The 23204-nt window shown below is 42.9% G+C and overlaps 1 protein-coding gene across 9 annotated transcripts in view; it reads left to right on the forward strand.

The window, feature by feature from the left end:
• MYCBP2 (MYC binding protein 2) overlaps nucleotides 1-23204 on the forward strand; it is a 132435-nt gene that overhangs the window by 23522 nt on the left and 85709 nt on the right. For all 9 annotated transcript variants that reach the window (XM_063304509.1, XM_063304505.1, XM_063304506.1 and 6 more), the window contains exons 16-31: nucleotides 166-311; nucleotides 812-913; nucleotides 7111-7230; nucleotides 7645-7726; nucleotides 10764-10881; nucleotides 11445-11649; nucleotides 13146-13299; nucleotides 14760-14932; nucleotides 15972-16097; nucleotides 16188-16315; nucleotides 17469-17560; nucleotides 20178-20312; nucleotides 20392-20475; nucleotides 21026-21122; nucleotides 22109-22301; nucleotides 22826-23100. In XM_063304509.1, the coding sequence (XP_063160579.1) occupies nucleotides 166-311; nucleotides 812-913; nucleotides 7111-7230; nucleotides 7645-7726; nucleotides 10764-10881; nucleotides 11445-11649; nucleotides 13146-13299; nucleotides 14760-14932; nucleotides 15972-16097; nucleotides 16188-16315; nucleotides 17469-17560; nucleotides 20178-20312; nucleotides 20392-20475; nucleotides 21026-21122; nucleotides 22109-22301; nucleotides 22826-23100 (2230 nt within the window). The remainder of the gene's footprint in view (nucleotides 1-165; nucleotides 312-811; nucleotides 914-7110; nucleotides 7231-7644; nucleotides 7727-10763; nucleotides 10882-11444; nucleotides 11650-13145; nucleotides 13300-14759; nucleotides 14933-15971; nucleotides 16098-16187; nucleotides 16316-17468; nucleotides 17561-20177; nucleotides 20313-20391; nucleotides 20476-21025; nucleotides 21123-22108; nucleotides 22302-22825; nucleotides 23101-23204) is intronic.

Consider the following 23204-nt stretch of genomic DNA (forward strand, 5'->3'; position numbering starts at 1 on the left):
CTGCAAATGGATGCCAGGTGCAGCTTGGATCCCTTGTGGTGGTAGTCTTCCTGACGGTCCCCCAAGCTGCTGCCTTCCTCTTTACTTGGAGCTCCAGCGGTGCCCAATGCAGAGCACAGTCTCTGCACGTCTTGTAATAGAAATGAGTCATTTTGCTTCCGGCAGGATCTGTGGCTGTGGCTCTGGGGAGTCTGGCTGTGCTGTATGTGGCTGTTGCAAAGCCTGCGCCAGAGAGCTGGACGGGCAGGAAGCCCGGCAGCGGGGCATCCTGGATGCAGTCAAAGAGATGATCCCTCTGGACCTCCTGCTGGGTAAGCGAGCACAGCTCAGAATGAGGGCTGCTTTTTAAGAATCGTTCAACGGGCGACAGTGACAGAAAGCTCTGGTTGTTTTAAAAAAAAAGCTTTTCCTTGGGGGTAATGAAGTCTTGCCAACCTACACCTTTTACTTCAGCAGTCAGTATTGGGGGTCTCAAGGGTTAGCTCAAAATAAGATACTATTTTTGGTTTTTTTTGGTTTTTTCCCCCCAGTAAAATATAAAAATGTAATACTCCAAAAATGTAGTTTGTTATAAAAGTTCTTTGGAATACATTGGATTCTCCTGGGTTATCCATTCGGTAATTCATTTGCGGAGCAGCATGGCATCTACCTGGGAAAAGGGAGGCATCCCAGCGCGCCTTCAGATCCAAGCCACAGCACACCCCTTTAATCTGAAAGAGCTCTGCCTGCAGCAGTGGGGTGCCTGTGAGAGAACAGGGGAGGGCGGTAACAATGTTGTGCTGCATGAACGTTTTCCTTCTTTCCAATGCAGCAGTCCCTGTGCCTGGAGTTAACCTCGAAGAGCATCTCCAGTTAAGGCAAGAAGAAAAGAGGCAGCGCGTGAACAGAAGGCATCGGCTGGAGGAAGGACGAGGTCAGACACCAGGGCTCTTTCCCCCCCACCCCCACCCCCATTAGATGAGGAAGCCCTCATGTAAATGTCAGTTTATCAGTGCTGAAAACAAGCCCGGGAAGACCTTTGCATTTTTCTTCTGCCTTGTGGGCTTTTTTGGAGAAGACAACCTGGGGAGACTTGCTTTTTTCCATCAGCACACATATTTTAGTTCAGAAAAGTCAAGCTTCGAAGCAAATATTTGTAGCTCAAGGTTGAACTGTGAAGTCCTTGGTGCACTCTGAGCCTTGTTGTTTTCTTGCAGACGTTTCATTGCCAGACTAGGCAACATCTTCAGTGCAAAGAGTGGGTGGGCCTTGATCTCAGTTTATATACTGTGGTTTGCCCTGCTTGGGTTGGTAGGGGTGTTGTTCTCTCCTTGGGAGTTCTTTGATTGGGCTGTTGTTTGATGCTCGGTTGATTGCCTGAGTTAATAGTTCCTTGATTAGGGTGTATTGTGCTGTTTGATGGTTCATCTGGTGTTAATCCTAGTGTTGATTTTTGCATATCTGGGTGTTGATTGCTGGCAAGGGAGTGTACTGGTCTTTTGGCTTTTCTATTGTCTCTTTTGAATGGTATGTAAGTATCGTTTACCTCTATGTGTCTGTTGATGGCTGCAACAGATCAAAGGAACACCCATGGGATCACTGATTTCAGGACTTATAGCAGAGATCGTAATGCAGCGTCTGGAAAGGATAGCACTCCCACACATACAACCCAAAGTATGGATCCGGTATGTAGATGACACTTTTGTCATAATACAAAAGAAACAACTGGAAGAAACCCACAGAACCATCAATAACATCTTTAATGGAACAAAATTCACAAGGGAGGAAGAAAACAACTCACTACCTTTCCTGGACATCCTCATCAGTAGAGGAAATGATGGTAAGTTAGAAACACAAGTCTACAGGAAAGCTATCTGCACCAACCAAGTGCTCCACTACCAAAGTAACAATCCCAACCTCACACAAGAAAAGCTGTGTAAGAACAGTATTCAGATGAGCACCTACACACTGCAGCAACCCAGAACATCAGAAAAAAGAAAAAGAACATCTGCACAGCATCTTCCAAGAAAATGGATACCCGCTCAACTTTATCAAAACGTGCCTCACCACCCAACCCACTACAACCCAACCAATGGAAACTATGAAAAGGATAACACTGCCATACATCAGAAACTTCTCAGAAAGCACCAACAGGCTGTTACAACCACATGGCATCACTGTAGCACATAAACCAACTAAAACTCTTCAAAACATATTAAGCAACCTAAAAGAACCAACAGCCGAAGAAGAAAAAACAGGAGTTATTTACAACATTCAGTGCAAAGACTGTGACAGCCACTATGTAGGACAGACAGGCAGAAGACTAGTAGAGCGCATCCACGAACACCAACTAGCAGTCAGAAGAGAGGATGAGAACTCCTTAATCTCACAACACATGGACAGACTCAGCTATAGTTTCAACTGGGAAACGGTGAGCATCCTAAACCAAGCCAAATCCAAAAACGCCAGAGAATTCCTGGAAGCCTGGCACTCAGACCAAGCAGCCATCAACAGACACATAGAGGTAAACAACATTTACATACCATTCAAAAGAGACAATAGAAAAGCCAGAAGACCAGTACACTCCCTTGCCAGCAATCAACACCCAGATATGCAAAAATCAACACTAGGATTAACACCAGATGAACCATCAAACAGCACAATACACCCTAATCAAGGAACCATTAACTCAGGCAATCAACCGAGCATCAAACAACAGCCCAATCAAAGAACTCCCAAGGAGAGAACAACACCCCTACCAACCCAAGCAGGGCAAACCACAGTATATAAACTGAGATCAAGGCCCACCCGCTCTTTGCACTGAAGATGTTGCCTAGTCTGGCAATGAAACGTCTGCAAGAAAACAACAAGGCTCAGAGAGCACCAAGGACTCCAGAGTCAAGCTTCTTAGCGTAATGAAGGAATGTGAAATGTACTTTTCATAAACATTTTTCTGTGCTTGTGAAAATGAAAAGTAAACAGTACAGGAAGTTATTTTTTGGATGGTATTTTCTTCAGTGGTGGAGTTCTCAATAAAGAACATGTTATGTGCACTTTAAATTCTATTATAACTCATTTGAGAGTTTATTAAGCACTTACATTTCTTAAGGGGCATGCTGAATTTGGAAACAAACTGTGAAGAGTTATATTCATAAAGAAGATTAGATGACACCAGAAAGTAGAATTTAAAGAGCTTTGTTCTCATGACTCAGCTAATTTCAGATAATAAATTTAGGCCGTTGGTTTCCAAGATCTCATTTTGAGTGTCAGAATTAAGTTGGGTAAGAGGAGTCCTCATTATGGTTGCTGGTTGCTCTCAAGAAACCTGTGTGGTGCTACCCCAGTTCCGGTTCTGCTTCCAAAAACGCTGAAAAGATGGTCTTGTTGGAAACCTTCCTCCAGCTGAGCCTGCCTCGGGACAGTTGCAGGCCAGAGGATGACTGAGCAGGAAGAGGGGTTCTAGAGCCCCTGGGGTTACAGCTCAATTAATGTCTTATGCTGTGTTGGATGTTTACCCTCACCTACCCATATCTACGGACATACCAATCCCTTGGTAGCAGCGTTAGGTAGAGCGCAGAAAAAGAGTCAGAAATGGGAAGCCAAGGAAATTTGAGGCCCAAGAAAAGAAAGAAGAAAGGAAACGCAGCTAAAGCTAGTACACACCAGTCCCATCTGCTACTCCTCCCTAAACCTCCCCAGCCTTTTCAGCTGTCCTCCACATCGATCTGCTACTCCACACATTGTCCCCAAATTATTTTTCTGCACTCTTGCTTCTACCCATCCATTTATGTCTCCTAGCCATGATTGCTTTCCCCTGGATTGCCTTCATTCAGGATGTGGCAGAATTTCCCACTACAGGAGAGGAACCCGAAGCTATCACCAACCTGCAGATTCTTCATTTCATACACACCCAAAGCAACCTAGATGATGCCCTACATCTTAGTCCTTTTGTTCATAATTAAACCTACACCTTCCCTTCTCTGCTGTACTCCACAGAAGCAGACCATCTGCATGCAGATCTACTACAGGATATCCTTCCCCTTTCTCTTGTTTCTCAGCCATCCAATATACCTTTTTTATTCCTTCACTAATTCATACATTTTACTATTTCCTCCTAATCTTCCATGTCTCCATAGATACTGATGTCTGGTTGCCCATCACAGCTTTGGTCAGTCAAAACATTCCCATAATGCTTTCTAGCAATGTAGGGGGATCTAGACTAGGTTCCTGATCTTTCTTTCTTTCTTTCTTTCTTTCTTTCTTTCTTTCTTTCTTTCTTTCTTTCTCAAATTTTGTTACCACCCATCTCCTCCAAAAGAGGGACTCTGGGCGAGTTACAATAAAATACAATAACAATAAACATTAAAATCCAATAAAAATAAGAAGTTACCAATATAAAATACAATATAAATAAATATAGAGATAAATAAAGATAAAGATAAAGATATAAATATCTTAGGCACACTTGTGCCGCATGAGGCCATGGCAGCTGAGTTTGGCACATTTGGGCCAGTATGCTATATGTGCAGTGCCCAGTGTTACCAGTGCTACCCTAGTCTATAAATTATTTTGCAAGCCGACATAGTATTGCTTGCATCCCACCAACCCAGAGACACAAGAAGAGTACTGACACACAGGATGCTCAGAATTGATTTATATAAGTTTTACATTTTGTTTTTATTATATAAAGATTTAAAACATGGTAACTATTATGGCAACTAACTTGTTTGAAAAATAAAATGAGTAACTTGTTCAGATAGCAGAATGGATAATATTCAATATACTTAGAGTCAGTTTAAAGAACTGGGAGAGAAGAGCCTGCTTTGAGGATTTTGTATTGATAGAAGAATAATTTTTGGTACATGTTCTACAGATCTGACATAACACACACTTAATATTTGCTTCCTTACATTTCTGTCATGTGAGGGATTGTTACTGAAAATGATAAAATGCAAGTTAGGTCTCATAGTCCATTATTCTAGATGCACGCTTCTTTTTGTTGAGGTGGTGACTCTTGCAATATAGGAAGGGAATTATTTGGAGGGAAGAATTGACATTAGAACTTCCAATAGCAGATCTACAAGTGCCTGTTTTTTCCTGACTAGCCTTGTCTTGTTGGTACATTGCCACTCATCTGTAAGGGCCGCAAGCATTTAAACCGTGCTAGTGTGTTCAGGTAATCAATAACCAAAGACATAAAGAATCCCTGATTTCACTGTCTAGAATATGGGAATTTTCCCCTTTTTTTATAGTGTACAAACTTCCCAATGAGACTAATTAATGTACAGCAATTCTTGATTATTTTATAGCTTTATTATTCCTGCTCAGAATTTTGGAAATTTCCAGAATCTGAGTTTCAGGGTTAAATAGAAATTTGAGATAGGTAGCAGAAAAAAGAAGGGAAAAAAGGGGAATTTGCGTTGAGTAATCTACCTGGGGTATGCTGACTGGTGGGGTGGTTCATTGAAGCAGCAAAATGTGGCCTTGCGAGCGTCGGAACAAATGTAACGTACAAGTAGTCCTCAACCTACGACCATCCATTCAGCAACCATTTGAAGTTACAACGATGCTGAATGAATGGTGGTTATGACTGGTCCTCGGAGTTCCAGTTGTCCCAGCACCCCAGTGGTCATGTGATCACTATCGGGGTGCTTGGCAACTGGTTTGCACTTAAGACCAGTTGCAGCGCCCCATGATCATGTGATCTACATTTGCAACTTTTCCTGCCAACTCCCACAGAAAGTCAGTGGGGAAGCCAGCAGGGAAGGTCTCAAGTTGCTGGGGTGAGTCTCCCCCACCTGTGCACTCTCCCTCAGCCCCTCTGCACTTACACAGCGCTGGCCACTTGTGCACCAGGGTTAATCCCCATTCGGTTAGGCAGAGTGACTTTAGTCTGGCAAGATTCTGTCTACATGGTGTGAGCAAATAAAGAACTGGAGTTTGGTGGACTGATTCTTCGTCGCTCTTGGGCTGAGCCTGACGAAGTGTGACCAGAACAATAAGTTGAAACCCAGCTTGCCCTCTCTTGTAGCAACTAATACAGCAACTGGGAGGGACACCCTCCAAGAATGCTTGCCAAAACAGAAAACTTCCTTGCAGTTTGAGGAATGGAAGGACATTTTCCATATTACCCAATATCCTATAAATTCCAATGTTTGAGTAAGAAACTCCATAAATGAGAAAATATGCAAATGTTTGCATGTTTTTTTAAAATGTTAGAATGTGTTATTAAATTTCATGTATGTTCTGTGAGGCACTTAATGGCAAAGAATGGAAAGAATACTTTGGTGAAATTTGTGCCAGAGGTGTTAATGGAATATTGTTTAGGATTACATCTGAAGCCAGATCCACTGATTTTACCAGGATATTTTTGTTTCAGTAATACTCAGATTTTAATGCACTCACGCATCCTTTGAGATAAAATTATTGTGGTGTTTTGTGGAGTTATATATCTTATTTCTTTATTTTCGTTTTTTCCTTCTTTTGATACACCCTTTTTAAGAAAAATAGAAATAAATCAAAATACGAAATGCAAAAATAATATGGTCTGAAAAATAATGGTGGTGGTTTTTCACAATTATTTGTAATGATCCTCGATCCACTTTGCAGTATACCCAGATTATTCTTGTCATTCTAATATTGATATTAAATTTTTATCCTAACAAATGTCTTTGCTGTTTTGTTAAATCAACATATTAAACAATATGGTCTGCATGATTTTGTCATGGCATATAACTTAAATACTACTTACTGGAAAAGAACCCAGGAGCTTCTATTATTGTTTGCATCTAGTATTGTATACATATATATAATCAATATATAAATAACCTGTTTTTAAATATAATGGCTATATAACAGTTTTAAGCTTTTAATTTCTTTGAATAGATGGTGGAAAAGTTCCTTGTTAACATATAAAAATCATATCCAGATTCTGGTTTGTCATTGAAATCTGAGAAATCTAAGGTACAGATAATATTCATGTTGAACAATGAATGTATCCAAGTATTTCATTGCATAATTCTTCTAGTTGTGATACTATTATTTGCCTCTTCTTACTATGAGATTTGGTGCTGCTTAGTGTGAAGCTAATTGAGAGACAGAATGGGATATCCTTGTATCTTAAATCTGTAGATGGAAGCGGAGATAGGAGTGAAAAAGATCCCAGCAAAATAACCACTTACCCTCCGGGGGCTGTCCACTTTGACTGTGAGCTCCGAGCTATACAAGTTAGTTGTGGATTTCATCACTCAGGTACAGCCTTTCTATCAGATACATAACTAGGAGCTCTATTTTTTCTGTACTTTGTCAGAGAAGATTTTGAATCCTTGTGGGGATGGCACACTTGCTGTGAGAGGAGGTGCATGTTTTTGTGCCTGTATGTGTATAAAAGGGTTTCTTGCATATTGGAGTTTGCATGTGTGCATAGAGTCATGGGTAGGTCCAGGGTCCAAATGATTGGCTCTCCTGCTCTAGCAGCATGGCTCGCCCAGACCAAGACTTGGGTAGCAGTTCCCTGGGAGAAATGTTTATCCTACTTCTCTTGAGTATGTTTATATGTCAAGTGCTCAAAATCTGTCAAGACAGCTCTTTGCATTGATGAATTCATGATGCAGAGCCTTGTAACCAGGATACTAATCAATTTTCAACTTTTATTTTATTTGCTAGTTGTTCTAATGGAGAATGGTGATGTTTACACATTTGGATATGGGCAGCATGGGCAGCTTGGGCATGGAGATGTTAATTCTAGGTATGTCAGTCTTGCAACATAAGTATGTAAATTCTGATTGGGGGAAGATTGCATTGGTTTATTTTATTTGCAGAATACTTTTCTTATGGTCCTAAAAATTAAAAGATAACAACTGAGTTTTTTAAAAACATGTGATACTTTGTGTGAATGAATTTCACATAACATTTCTTTTAATTTTTTTAATTTTATTTTTTATCCTACCTTTATTATTTCTACAAATGACTCAAGGTGGGGAACATACCTACAGTAATACTCCTTCCTCCTCCTATTCTCCCCACTACAACAACCCTGTGAGGTGAGTTGGGCTGAGAGAGAGTAACTGGCCTAAAGTCACCCAGCCAGCTTTCATGCCTAAGGCGGGACTAGAACTCACGGTCTCCTGGTTTCTAGCCTGGAACCTTAACCACTAGACCAAATAGAGATATTAGAAAATCAGTAATATGATCCACCTTTCAATATTGGGGAGTTAAGAAACTGAAAGATGCCTGCTCCTTTTTTTAAAATAGTGAAGCGTTGGTATAGTACAGTGAATGATACTAGTTAATAAACTAGCAAGAAGTAACAATGGACGTATACAAAGGTCATCTTAAGAGTCAGTTCGCTTGAATTTATTTTATTTATTTATTTCTCACATTTCTGCACCGCCCATCTCACTGCCCATCTCGCAAGCGACTCTGGGCGGTTTACAATTGTGGTTCTGCGGTGGTTGTAAATATGCCATGTTTGGGAAACATGGTGTATTAGTGGCCCTCTTCCAGCACTGTTGGTCTTCTCAGCAGCATTCACACCTCAGCCATGGCATCCTACTTGACCAACTGTAAGGTCTGAGAATCGGAGGTACTGCTCTACAGTAGCTCTGCTTCTTCCTTAGTGGACAGTTTCAGTGGGGGCTTACGGGGAGGAGAGGTCTGCCCAGTGGCCAGTCACATATGGGGTACCACAGGGTTTGTTCCTGTCTTCCCTGTTATTTAACATCTTCATGAAGCTGCTGGGATAGACAGTCTGTTAGTTCAGAGTTTGGTATCATTGGGATGCTGATGACATCCAGCTTTACATTGCTACCCTGGGCCAACCTGGTGATGTTGTGGAAGTCTTGTCCCAAAGTCTGGAGGCTGTGAAGGCCTGGATGGGCTGAAACAGACTGAAGTTGAACACAATCAAGACAAAGTTACTGTTTGTTTGTTTGTTGAGATTGTCAGCCACCTCCAGCATTGATTCTTGAGGTGAAGGCACCACCTGTAAGAGAGCAAGACCATGACTTTGGGGTCCTCCTGGACTCATTGACACTGCTGGATGGGAAAGTAGAACTCCTGGCCAGTGGGCCATTGCCTAGCTTCAACTGGTGCACAATTGCAGTCATACCTGGAACGTGAAGACCTTGCAACATAACATCACTGTGCATATGGGCCACTGCAGTGTGCTCCACATGGGGCTGCCTCTGAAGACCACCCTGAAGTTGCAATTGGTACAGAACATGGCAGCCCAAGTGCTAGCAGGGGTCCAACATCACAAGTATATTGCACAGGTGTACAAGGCCCAGCACTGGTTGCCTAAAGAGTTTTGGGTGCACCCGCTGGTGTCTCTAAAGGCCTTGAAGACTTGGCTCTTTGCCCAGGATGATTGAAGGCCCTTTAGGTGGTGTTTGTTTCTTGTTCTTGTTTATTATTATATTGTTTTATTCCTTTTAAAGTTGTTTACTTGTGAACCACCCAGAGTCGGTGAGAGTGGGGAAGTATACAAAAGATGATGATGATGATTCTTCAAAGAACTGTTTTTGACCTGTAAGGCTCTCTGTGGCTTAGCACCCAGAGGCCTTCAGGACTGGCCCATACGATGTGTACATCCCGGAAAACTCACACTTTAGGGAGATCACGGGGTCCAAGGTAAAAAGTGCCTTTTGGTTATAGCACCAATATGTGACACAGCCTCCATGTAAATTTTAGACTCCTTCTGCCCCCACCCAGTGGCCTTCCAGAAGGCAGCTGAGATGGAAGTATTCCAGAGGCCTTTCAGACTTCAGGCCTTACTGTTTTGCTGTTCTGTTTCTGGACTGTCATCGCTCTTTTACTGCCTGTTAATTTGTTATGGTAGCAGGGCTAGAGTCTGATGGCTCTGATCATGATTTTTTTCATCACCATCACCACCACTGCTGCTACCACCACCAAAGATGTTTTAATCTTTATATTTACTGTGGATGTTTTATTTATTTATTGATTGATTGATTGATATTATGAGTGTATGGGAATATGTTTCCAGGCACACACACAAACGCATACATATACATGCTGTCTTTTGACAGTTGGAATCAGCCATAGGAGTCATAATGAAATCAGTGCATATAAGTTTGACAAATCAATAAAAGTATTGACAGGCCACAGTCACAGAGTAGCAAATTAGGTAAAGAATCTGGAAGGGGGGATTCTTTGTGAGTGAGAAATGCAAGGAGTACTTTCATAGCATTCCAGCTACCAGGTTGTGCCATCCTGAGACTTGGGGAGGCAAGCACTAGCAGAGCCTTCCTAACAATTTGGCATTGGAGCTTTACCTGCCTGTAGTTTCAGAGCCGCTTCCCTTGAGCAGGTTCAACCCTCCGCAAAAGGTGAAGGCTCCTTTGAGCCAGCGTGACTGTAGGTGACCCCGTGAATCCCTTCCTGGTAGGAGAGCAGTGGTAGCTTGCTCTTCCCTTCCTCCAGGCTGCCCGTTTCCCTCTTGGAAACCTGGTCCTTCCCTGTCCCGGCACTTACCAGGTCCGGTCTCATTTACCTTTTCAGAGATCAGCCAAGGTCCACCAGGAGTTGCCACCTGCTTGTCCGAGGAAGTCAAGGAAAGCATTTAAACCGTCCAGATACATAATATTGACCATTAACTATCTGAATAGCTTAAATGCTTTCCTTGACCTGCTCTCTATTCCCAACATCCAGCAGGTCCTTAGGAACTCTAATTGTGCCACTTCAGGTTCACTAATTGCTTTGGGTTCTCTGATGGGTGGCGGGTGCCCAAGAATGGGTGAACTTACCATTGCTTTTTTCTGACTTAGGGGATGTCCGACTCTCGTGCAAGCGCTACCAGGACCCAGCACCCAGGTCACCGCAGGCAGCAACCACACAGCTGTTCTGTTGATGGATGGGCAAGTCTTCACATTTGGAAGTTTCTCTGTAAGCCTTTCTCCTTAGAATGACTTTCCTTGCCCACATCAGTTGTTTTAAGCAGACCATTTTCCATCCTTTGAGAAACCCATTGAAGTTGGGGACAATGTTAAATTTAGGGATGTTATCAATGTTTAAAACTGGAGGTTTTCAAAACATAATTTTCCAGTTAAAAATGTGTCCCCAGCCCATTATTCACCAAATTCATTTCAGGATAGTCTTATTAACCTTGGGCCTAACCCTTGGCAATCCCCAACCAATTCATATAAATGCTTATTTGTTTGTTTGTTTGTTTATCAAATTTATATAGCCACCCATCTCATAAACAAGCGACTATAATTACACTTGAATACCAGTAATTAATACTGATAGGCTTTCAGGTTATTTCTCATACTGTACGTGGTTCATTGAAACTAAACCCGAAACGATGGAGGTTCGAGGGAGGTTTTTAATGAGATATTGGCTAGTGCCGCAGCTGACACAGCTGAGAATGTGTGATTCTTCACTCACTATTTGAGCTTCCTCTAATGCTTAATTTTCTGCTGTTTTTCATTCCTAATTGACCCCTCTAGAAAGGGCAGCTGGGCAGACCCATTCTGGATATTCCGTACTGGAACGCAAAGCCAGCAGCAGTGCCTAATGTTGGCTCTAAGTACGGACGCAAGGCGACTTGGGTGGGAGCCGGCGGGGATCAGACTTTTCTTCGGATCGATGAAGCGCTTATCAACCCTCATGTGCTCGCAACATCAGAGATTTTTGCCAGCCGGCATATCATAGGCAAGAGGCTTTTTAGCTGCAGTTCTTCAGGGGAACCATTAATCGCTGGTGGTTGTCTTGGCCGAGGCATCGACTTCTTCAGAGCCTAGTGATATATCCAAAAGGAAGGGAATGTTTGCTGAAAATAATTACTTGTCAATTGGGGGGCAGGGTGGGGTGGGTGGGAGGATCAGGGTTGCCTCGTGTTCAGTGAGAATGCATAAAGCAGCAGCAGCCGCAGCCGAGAGGTGGTGTAACGAACCTGGTCTTCAGTTATTAATTCAGAGTCTCTCAGTCACAAGCCATCAAGGAATGTGGAAAAGTTCTTTATTAATACAGTGATTCAGTGGTTCAAGGCAACGAACAGATTGAGGAAAAAGCCTGCGCAATTGCTTTTTCAAATCCCCCTTCGTACCAGCCCCTCCCTAAATGCAAGCCTCTTTCTCAAAACTCATCCAGTTCCCAGCTGCAGTTCCCCACTAACAAGGGCTGACCTTGGAGCTATGCAAGCCAGCTAAACAGTTCTAATCAACATTCCTAGCTGCCACTACAAGCATGCTGAAAGCAATTACTACAAAACTCATCATATATACTGGCAGGATACTACATCCTGACAGCTGGGGTGTATGTATGCAAATGAAGTGGCGGGGGCAACGAAAGCCAGGAATCTCCTCTGGCCCTCCGGGGGCTGTGCGGCCCAGTCGATCAGGCTGCCATGGTTGCCCTTGCTGCATTGTCTGTGGGGGAGAGTCTCCAGCCATGGCTTGTCCCGCAGATGGATTTTTCCAGAAAGCGAGGGTTTCGGGAGGTAAAGACCCCCCATCACAGAGGTTGGCCCTGTATTTTTTGTGGAGAGGAAGGAGGAGAGAGAACAGCCTTTAGCTTGTTATGGTAGGGATGGCGTACTTCTTGCAGGCGCTGGTTTTGATCAGGACAGCTGGCTGATGTGGCTAAGGCACCAGGCTGGAAGTTGGGACCCCAAGTTCTAGTCCTGCCTTAGGCACCAAGCCAGCTGAGTGACCTTGGGGCGGTCCCTCTGCCTCAGCCCTGGGAAGAAGGAACAGGCAAGCCATTCCTGAAAAATACTGCCAAGAAAATTGCAGGAAATTGTCCAGACAGTTGACTTGAAGGCATGCACACACACACATACACACAAAAACTAATCGCTAATTAATTAGATTAATACTTAACTTTGGGGGTTTGGCCTTGCCCTGTGTTGGAGTGCAGCCTCTGCCAGCGTGTGCATCCAGGTTGAAAGTGAGACATAGGCACTGTTACGGGGGAGGAAATCTCCTTTGATTTCCATGCACCTGGGCAGGCTGAGTGGCCAAGAGGAGCATACAGGGACGAGTGTGTGCATGTGTAACCTTTTTCCTTCTAATCATGTTTGGGATGGTGGGGGGAATCTTCTTAAATTCAGCTCAGGTAAATGCAGTGTATATGATTCGTCATATGATCTTGTCATTTAAGAGACTGAATAATGGCCAAATATTTGACCTTTGTTTATGTTTTCCTAGGCTTGATACCTGCATCCATATCGGAGCCCCCTCCATTTAAGTGTCTTTTGATAAATAAAGTTGATGGGAGTTGTAAAACATTTAATGATTCTGAACAGGAGGACCTTCAGGGGTTTGGCGTGTGTCTAGATCCTGTTTATGATGTTCTTTGGCGGTAAGTGTTGGTAGTGGTAGTAGTATAAATGAAATAAAGTATTACAGAATGGGAGAATAACTTTTCAAAAGCCAGTTTAGTGAACGTGGAAAGAGCCCGACACATCCGGCTTTGGAATGTTGGATCCTGCCTTTCTTTAGAACAGCTGTCCTTAACTAGCATGGTTAGCGAGAGAGTGAAAGCATATTTGCTCGTAGCAGGTGTCCCTTGAAATGTTACTTACTTAAAAAAGAATACAGATGAGCTTGTAACATGTAACAAGGAAGGATACATGATGAAGGAGAAGGCACGGAGAGGCACCGAGAATGAGAAAAGATAGGGAAAAATGGGGGGAAATCTTTGCTATGGGGGAGATGAAGCCAGAACTGCAATTGTGGGTAGAACGTTTGCTCTCTGAGTTGATGTGAAAAGTTAAGAGAAGGTAGTCTAGGTCAGAAGAGGTGGCATCTGTAATAAAACCGTGTGGGAATCCAGAATTTTAACTATTCTGTTTGTCTTGTCCTGTTCATTTCCTAGAGTTCTGCTCCAGAACGTAGCAATATTCCCTCCCTAAAGCCAGACATAATTTTCTAGAATAAGACAAATGAGGGCAGGGTCCTGCCTGCTGCAGATTACTCTGTAGCCTAACTCTCTCTTGTTTACTTAACAGTAAATCATATCTATTTCTTCGTTATTTATTATTCGTTTATCTGTTTTTTCTCCCACCTTTATTATTTTTATAAATAACTCAAGGCGGTGAACATGCCTAATACTCCTCCTTCCTCCTATTTTCCCCACAACAACCCTGTGAGGTGGGTTGGGCTGAGAGAGAGTTACTGGCCCAGGGTTACCCAGCCGGCTTTTATGCCTAAGGCTGGACTAGAACTCTCAGTCTCCTGGTTTCTGGCCCAGCACCTTAACCACTAGAGCAAACTGTTAGGTTTATATCCTGCCTTTCATGCAAGAGCTTGAGTTTAGTAGGGTTTATTCTCTGATACACATACTTCAAATGGCAGCCTTAGTGTTATGATGGGTGACCCCTGGGGCCAGTGCCAGCTCAAGGATATGTGGCATCCCTAGGCCACATTGACTGATGGTGCCACTTCCTGCCAATGCAAAGATTTGCATTTTTAAAATGTTTTTGGAAGAAGGAGTGACATTGGTGCCCCCTCAGCTTTGGCACCCTAAGCCAGTGCCTACTCAGCCTTAGCCTACAGCTGGCCCTGCCCGATGTTATACATCTTAAGTAGCCTCTGCGTCAGTAGAATGTGTACTGTTAGAGAGATGGAATGCTTGTCTTCATGCTTCATCCTCCCATAACTGTCTCCCATAATTTTCTAGAATAAGATCCATCTGCCTGTCCATTGCAGTCACTACAAGATAAGGGGCATGAAGTTTGCAACCTCCAGCCTGAAAACCATGGCTTGGGTTGATAACAGCTTGAAATGTCTTGCACGGTTGAAACTTATTATTTTGATCAGGTTTCGACCAAATACAAGAGAATTGTGGAGTTACAACTCAGTTGTGGCTGATTCCAGACTTCCCTCTGCTCCGGACACACAATCACGCTGCAGCATCCTCAGTCCAGAACTGGCTCTTCCAACAGGGTCCAAAGCGCTTACCACAAGATCACACGCCGCTTTGCACATGCTCGGTATGAATGGTCCACCTCAAGTAGCTAGCAAAATAGCATGCATTATTGCAAGAATGACTTCATTAACTTCAAGAATAATACAGGTATTCCTCATTTAGCGACCACAATTGGGTCTGGCAACTCAGTCACTGAATGATATGATTGCTAAGTGGAAAATCAAGTGACTGCAACAGTGCTTCTGATTTTACTTCAGCTGTCCTTCCCTCCCATTCCCCCACCCTTAGGAATGCTCACCCCAATGCTGGAATAATTAGTAAGAAGACAATTGATGTTTGTATTTACATTCATTGAAGAGGAAGGGATTACAAGAGAGTAAGCAGGCACACCATGGGAAATACACATCAAAAGGAATATGCTAGCACCGCTGTTTGCGCAGTGCTCTAGCACATTCCTTTCTGTGTGTATTCCCCATGGTGTGCCTGCTTACTCTCTTGTAATCCCTTCCTCCAATCTCTCCTCTCTGGGGGAGGAGAGGGAAAAGGGTCAGGCACAGAACAACACATACTGACTGTAATGGCGAACATGTGACTGAGAGATGCTGCGAAGGTTGTAAATGCGCACCTTGGCCTCAAAGTAATTTTTTCAGCACTGTTGTAACTTTGAACGGTCGCTGCAGGAGGCAGTTGGTAAGCGAGGTCTACCTATGGCTGATACTATTTTTCTTCATGCTTTTATAGTTGAAGGCTTGGAACATTCAGGGACTGTGCTGTCAGATAGATATTAAGCAGTGTTTCTTTTTAAAGATAAATTAAGTCAGCCAGCATGTTGATCTGGAGAAATTCTAATCCTACAGTTATAGCTGTACAGTTATACAGTACAAATACTTTGCAAAGTGTTTTATATTCCTTTGGTGTTCTTTAGATAGAAAGCCAGGTTTTCTCCCTGATATGCCAGTGTGCCCTCCAACTCACATTTAAATGATTGTCATTTGTAACCTGTTAACAGTGGTCCGTTTCAATGGATATGATCATCTTTGGAAATTATTTGGTTACCAGTGAATTTTCCAAACTGTATTCATCCTTTTCCTTTATTTTTAAAGGTTGTCTTGACACATTGGCTGCCATGCAGGACTTAAAAATGGGTGTGATGAATACAGAAGAGGAGAGTCACGCTGTGATGAAAGTCTATTCCAAGGAAGACTATAGTATTGTCAACAGATTTGAAAGTAACCCTCACCTTCTTAGCCGCTGATCCTTTCCCCTCACCCTGTAGCCCCTGTAGGCGGTTGTGTGACAACCTGCTTTCCTTTTTTTAGGCCATGGAGGAGGGTGGGGTTACTCAGCCCACTCTGTGGAAGCCATTCGCTTTTGTGTGGACACTGACCTCTTGCTTGGTGGCCTTGGCCTCTTTGGGGGCAGAGGAGAGTACACAGCTAAAATAAAGGTAAGGAAAGGAGCTTTATTAAAATCTGAATTTGGACCATAGTGTGACTTTGATCAAGCTAGAGAGGCAGCGCTTGAAATATCAGCTTGCTTTTGTGGAAAGATATATGAATGTGAAAATAATAAAGAACATGCAGGTATACATTTGATTTTTCTCAGGCCCTCTCTTCCCTCAAATGTATTCCTTGCCATAAGTTACCATAAGGATGGTTCTTACTGTACTTGTAAAACAGGCCTAGTGTCATCATGTAGTGGCACATACCTAAATTTGGGGGCACGTTGTTCATTGGAAACTATGGATTCTGCATTATTCAGGCTACATATCCTCCCCATTCTGTTATGTGCTAAAATGGATGTCTGGACCTGGGTTGGTTCTGTAAAGCAGGGGTCCCCAACCCCCGGGCCGCAGACCAGGACCGGGCCACAGCCTGTTAGGAACCGGGCCGCACAGCAGGAGGTGAGCAGGGGTGGGGGGCGAGCAAGCAAAGCTTTCAGAAGCCTCCAAGGGTTACCAGGCTGGAGCTCCTTGCCTGAACCTGCTGGTTTCCATGCCAGTCCTAGTGCCTGACATGTGCCTTGTGAATCCAAGGAAAACCATCCCCCCCACATCCCCGGTCCGTGGAAAAATTGTCTTCTACAAAACCAGTCCCTGGTGCCAACCCTAACCCTAACCGCTGCCGTAAAGAACAGTTGCACAAGAATATTCATCCTGAACTCAGATTAAAACTCTAGGAACACAGAGTTGGGCATGTTGCTCTCAGAACATGCCAAACAGGCTGTTTGATTCAAAATTTCAGAATGGCTAAATTTTGTTCCAAAGTTGGAACGTACTCTCAGAAGACACGAGTGTGTTTCAAGTTCAGAAGATTGAAAGGGACCCTTTCACTTAACTCCCAGCTGTTGCCTGCCTGAGGCTGCCTCGGGTTCCTGGGCTGCTAAAGTGGTAGCCAGTTGCTTTAAATGCCAGCCCACCTCCATTGCTCAGTTTCCCTAGGAAAGGTTCTGATCCAGTGCTTGTTCTAAAGCTGCTTCCTTGGCACCTGCTGAACTCTGCACAACTGGGCTGGCCCAAGAGAGAGGCTGGGGCAGGGACAAAAGAGAACAACATCCCAGTCCAGCCAGAAGGTAAAACTCTTGAAGGCTTTTCTTTTTAGCTGTTTGAACTGGGGCCAGATGGAGGTGACCATGAGACTGATGGGGACCTTCTTGCTGAAACGGATGTCCTGGCATATGATTGTGCTGCAAGGTGAGTAGAATTTTCGAAAATTAATCACTTCTCTTAACCCAGGTTTTTATTCTCAGTTAGGAAGGCCATCTAGAATGCATCCAGTTTAGAATAAGGAGGACAAGAAGCAAGGAGAACTAGCCCGACCATATGTCTCCATTAACAAATATTCTGAAACATTGCATTGCTCTGGAGTGACTACTTTTATATACTTATCATCACTGTTTTATGAACATATAATTAAAATTAATTTTAGTATGATAAGTCTAGTAATCTCTCCTTATATTTGAGAAACTTAAAATATTGGGCTGGAAGACAGAGTCAGTGATGTTTCTGTTCCTTAAATAAAAAACCTTCTCAAGAAAATTATAAAACTGACATGCTTTACAACTCTGAACCAAGTAAGGATTGGATACTAAATTGAAACCTTCCCTTTTTATATATATAATTTTTATTAAGAATTTTAATTACAATAGTAAAATCCTTTTATCTATATTATTTGTATCTTATCTATAAACAAACCCATAAAGCATCAACTTTTCAGTCCTAGTGTCAGCAGAAAGTCCATTAAGGGTTACCAGAAATAACAATGTATCTTACTTTAACTTTGATCAAATAAACTAACTTTATATTCTTTCCTTTTACTTCTAACAGTCTTAACCTTTAATCCATTCAAATAATGTCGCAGAATTTATTTCATTTCTTCTTTGTCCCTTCTCACAACATGCTTCAAACCTTTAACAAGCCTATTTTGTAAATCCAACATAAAAAAAATTATCCAGGTCGCTCTCTTGGTATTATTTGTATTTTGATTTTTAAAATATCAACCAGTTTCTTTTGTATGTCCAGTGAGACATCCTTTTCTATATCATTCTCTTAACCTGTCATTTGTGGATTCATTTTTGATGCCGTCTCTATCTTGTCAAAAAGAACTTGTTCCTCATCAGCCATTTCTTCCATAACATCTTTTGGACACAGTCTATCTATAGAAGCAAACATTGCTACTGAAATCGTTGATACTAACTTCTGATTCCATTTTTCAAAAGTGTCCTTCAGAATTTTCAATGTTAAAATGTTTTGCCCCATTTTGTACGTCCCAGTTAATTAGCTGTTAATCAGGCTTGTATATTTTTCTCCTTTAACTAAAATCTTTAGTTCCTATAGTGTCCAATTTTTAAAACTGCTTATCTTTATTTTGTCTTGCAAAAGTCCAAATAAATCTGTTTCCCATGGGAATAATTCTTTATAATTAATTCCAAAATCTTATCCCAAATTTATCTGGACTCTTAATCCATTTATAACTTTCTAGGATCAAAGTCTTACTTACATTTTTGCTGTTTATTTCAATTTTTTTTTTAATTATTAAATTTAGGATTAAAATTTTCTTTCATTAAGGATTGAGGGAAAACTCACCTGGTATTTTCAGACTTGCCAATCTGAAGGTCTCTAATAGCTCAAAAGTAGTTAACAAGCAATTTCCAAATGTGATTAGAAAAGAAGTTTGTGAACTTAGTGTCCTTTAAAAGGCGCCGACCCTAGTTGAGAGCGAGATGGGTATTCCTGTTGCCTCCCAGTGCTCAGAACCCCCCAGGGACTGCTGTCTTGCATTCTCCTCACAAGAAGCAACTGTCTGGAGTGCATGGGGGAGATCTCCCATCCCTTCCTTGTCTGGAGAGGTCTTGAAGAGCCAGCCTACTCAACAGCTCTTCATTCTTCACCACAATTGTCAGCTCTGCTTTTCGCAGAGCCATCTTCAGTCTGCTGTTTCTTCCACCGGAAGCTCCTAAAATGAAACCTCCACAAACAGAAGGCAGCATTTGTTGATGTCCCTTCCTGTCTGTTCCTGTCAGCTCAACAAGGTAGATCAGACTAATAAACCAGTGCCATATAGGTCAGGGCTCCTTTTTTGAATGGCTATAGTACAGGATCTTGCAAGTCTGAATGTGTTTCCCCACCTCTTGGTTTATCTTTGTGTGAACAAGGAAGGGGCTTGTCTGAGGTGTTTTCTCAAGTTATTTTCTTGGCCCAGGCTCGAGCCCCTCTTATCTGACCATTGCCTTTGTAGCGGCTGTTCCTCGGGTCCTTCAAGGCCATTCCCTCTGCCCTCTACAGTTCCACAGGGTCTCCCAGCTCTCTGGAGAAGGTTTTTGGACGGAATTCACAAAACTGCCTTCCCTCTCTTCTGCTCCTGGTGGAGCTCCCATCTAAAAAGACTTCCTCTGTAAACAAAGTTTGGAGACAAGCTATGAAAATAGTTGATTGCTAAGTTTGTTTCTAGAATAAAACTGAGCAGATTTCTGTTCCCTGCTTTGTCATGTTCCCTGCTTTGTCATGTTCTGTAAACCACCTAAAAATATACCTACAGGCCAAACCAGAAGTCCTTAAAAACCTGTATATTCTCTCAGGCCCCTTGTCAGGTGTCTTTTGTGTAATATATGGAGTTTGTCTTGTCCAGACAGACATGGTTCCTTTTTATCCGCTCTTGTTTTTTGGTAATATAAGCTGCCCAGAATTGTTCTGGACAGTCCAGCCAACCAACCAACCTGTAGCACAGAGCAGCGGTCAAGCAGAGGTGAATGGAATCAATGCCTCATAGCGCTTTGCTATCAGATGCGGATTTTCCTTGGTCTTTCCCCAGGGAAAAGTATGCCATGATGTTTGATGAGCCTGTTCTTCTGCAAGCCAGTTGGTGGTACGTGGCCTGGGCACGGGTTTCTGGCCCGAGCAGCGACTGTGGCTCCCATGGACAAGCCTCTATTACCACAGATGACGGGTAAGTGCCTCTTCCTTCCCTTGGCACCTCTGAAACAGAGGAGCATCGCCGGCCTTTATGTCTTTTTTTCCTCTTGCAGGATGGTCTTCCAGTTTAAAAGTTCAAAGAAATCAAATAACGGCACAGACGTTAATGCGGGTCAGATCCCTCAGCTGTTATACAGGTAATGCTATATTTTTTCCCTCTTTAAACAGGTATACAAACCTGAGGTTTAATGTGCCATTCAACAAAATTAGTTGTACATTTTCACAATACCCGTTTCTTATTTTAATTGGAGTATTATAGCTCTATAAATTGTTCTGCATAATGAACATATTGTAATTATTTAGCCAATTTTGTTTTGTATTTATTAATACTTAGTTCCCTTTAAAGTTCCAGGGAAGTTCTACTTTTGTGCTCACTGGGAGTCGACCCTAACTTAGTCCTCCTCCTCTTCCTCCTCCTCCTCCTTCCCCCATCCTTCTTTCGGGCAATCAGGGTGCTTGAACAGGTGCATTTTCCTTTCCTGGCTTGTGAGCGCTTTTTCCTAGGAAGGAACATCTGGGCACCCTGCATGCTTCATGCTGCTGATAAATGCAGCTTGTGGAGCAGAAACAACATCCTGTGGGAAGCGACGTGAAGCGTGGCGGTTGCTTCATTCAAACCTGCCTGCAGGATGCGTAAAAGTAATTTCTTGCTTCTGCTTCTGCTTCTGCTTCTGCTTTGCCTTCCAGGCTGCCCACAAGTGACGGGAGCACATCTAAAGGCAAACAGCAAACCAGCGAGCCAGTGCACATTTTAAAGCGGTCTTTTGCAAGAACCGTTTCCGTGGTGAGTGTAGGTCTGTCCGTGTTTTAATTAGATGAAGAGAGTTGGCTTACTGCAGTAAAGAATAGCTTGCTGCATATTTTAAATCTTCCAGTGTACAAAGTAAAAAAAAAGGGGGGGATATGCACATTGAACGCTTGATGTTTTTTAAAACCAGAAATGTGTATTGATTCTTAAGTAAACTTATTTATGTGGATGGCATTTTATCCTTGCAGTAGCTGAAGAAACAATAGGTGAACATGGAGCTTATTATCCTTAATGTTGTATTTGCATTTACTCATAATAACTAGAAACAGGAGTTTTCTAGAGGCTGGCTTAGGACACAGTGAGGTGGTGCTGCAGCATTGACTCATGATGAAAATAGTGAGCAACTGCCTCTTTCTCGCCTTCCACCGCACTGAGCTGCTGAGACCACTGGGCATCACTCCCTCTTTCCAGTGCAGCCCTGGAACCCTCAGGATTAGGCAAGAACTTTTTTAGAACAAGGAGAGCTAAAATTCTGGAAAGCTAAATTCTGTGCTCATTCCAATTTTATACAGTTTTATCAGTTCAGCAAGGAATGTTCCTGTGTCCCGAGGAGGAAGAGGAGGTACCATCTGTGGTTCTCCTGTTCTTTCATAGCTGGGTTAAAAGCACTCTTGAATTTGTTGTATTACTCTGTAAGTCCAGAGTAAAAATATTTAGGGGGGAGGAAGAGACTTCCGGACAGGCATGTTCTAGCATTTCCAAAGCATTGTGCAGTTCTCCTGTCCTATCCTCCACCCCTAAAGAGGTCTTTGCAGTAAGAGAAGGGGGAAAGAGGTTAAAGAAATTGCAAGTGGGCGGCAGAGGTGTTTGAGACCCTTTTAAGGTTTTGCTGCAGAGCCCCATGTTTCCCTGGAACGTTACATCCGCCCTCAGGATCTCCTCCTGCCCAGTTTAGGAGCCTCGGATTAACGACTACTCCTTGTTGAGCCGGGCTTACTTTCTTTATGATTCCTTTGGGACAGGAGTGCTTTGAGTCGCTGCTGAGCATTCTTCACTGGAGCTGGACAACCTTGGTTTTAGGAGTAGAGGAACTTCGAGGACTGAAGGGGTTCCAGTACACGGCCACTCTTCTGGACTTAGAAAGGCTGCGATTCGTCGGCACATGCTGCTTGAGGTTATTGCGTGTCTACACCTGTGAAATTTACCCTGTTTCAGGTGAGATGCTTTGCTTTACCATTTCAAGTGCATGTCCTCTCTAATGAAATAGGGCCCTCTTTTCAGTAAAACTGATTTCATGGCAGAACAATTCTATTTTGCTTTAGCGAGCCAAGAGGCAAACAAGGCTTCTCGCTGTGCATGCAGCCTCTTCTCCCCTCCATTTGTAGCAAGGGCGAAGAAATCAGGAAATCATCTGTGAAATAAATATAGCTTCCTATTTTGTCCTTGTTTGGAATAAGCTGGGATATTGACCCCAGCTTCAAAGTTGACTTAATGCATAGTCTGATTATGTGTGGCTTCCTTTTTTGGATGGAGTAGAAAGCTTGGATTAACGGAAGGTAATTGTCTCTTCAGTATACTCAAAGGAAGGCGGTGTGGCCCCAAAGCCTCCTTGTTACTTTAGTTTAGTTAGTGGGCCTTCAGGTACATCCTTAACGAGACAAAATCGTGCCTTTTTTTCTGGGAATCATCACTAAACGTCTTGGCATTCCTGGTATCTGTTTTGTTACCACTCTTTGCAGCCACTGCTAAAGCTGTTGTTGAAGAAAGTAGCAGGCTCGCAGACTGCATTGGAAAGACGAGAACCCTGCTGAGGAAAATTTTGTCAGAAGGAGTTGATCACTGCATGATAAAGCTGGACAACGACCCTCAAGGCTACCTCACTCAGCCCCTGAGCCTTCTGGAAGCAGCCCTTCAGGAATGCCACAACACCTTCACGGCCTGCTTTCACTCTTTCTATCCCACCCCAGCCTTGCAGTGGGCTTGCCTCTGTGATTTACTCAACTGCTTGGATCAGGTACTAAAAACCTTCTTGTTCTTCAGCTTCCGAGGTGGTGCTTTAAAAAGGTCTACCTTTTTCCAATACCACTGAACAACATTCTTCCATCAGGTTGGCCAAAG

Source organism: Candoia aspera, chromosome 5, assembly GCF_035149785.1.
Source record: "Candoia aspera isolate rCanAsp1 chromosome 5, rCanAsp1.hap2, whole genome shotgun sequence".
In the NCBI taxonomy this organism is placed as follows: Eukaryota; Metazoa; Chordata; class Lepidosauria; order Squamata; family Boidae; genus Candoia; species Candoia aspera.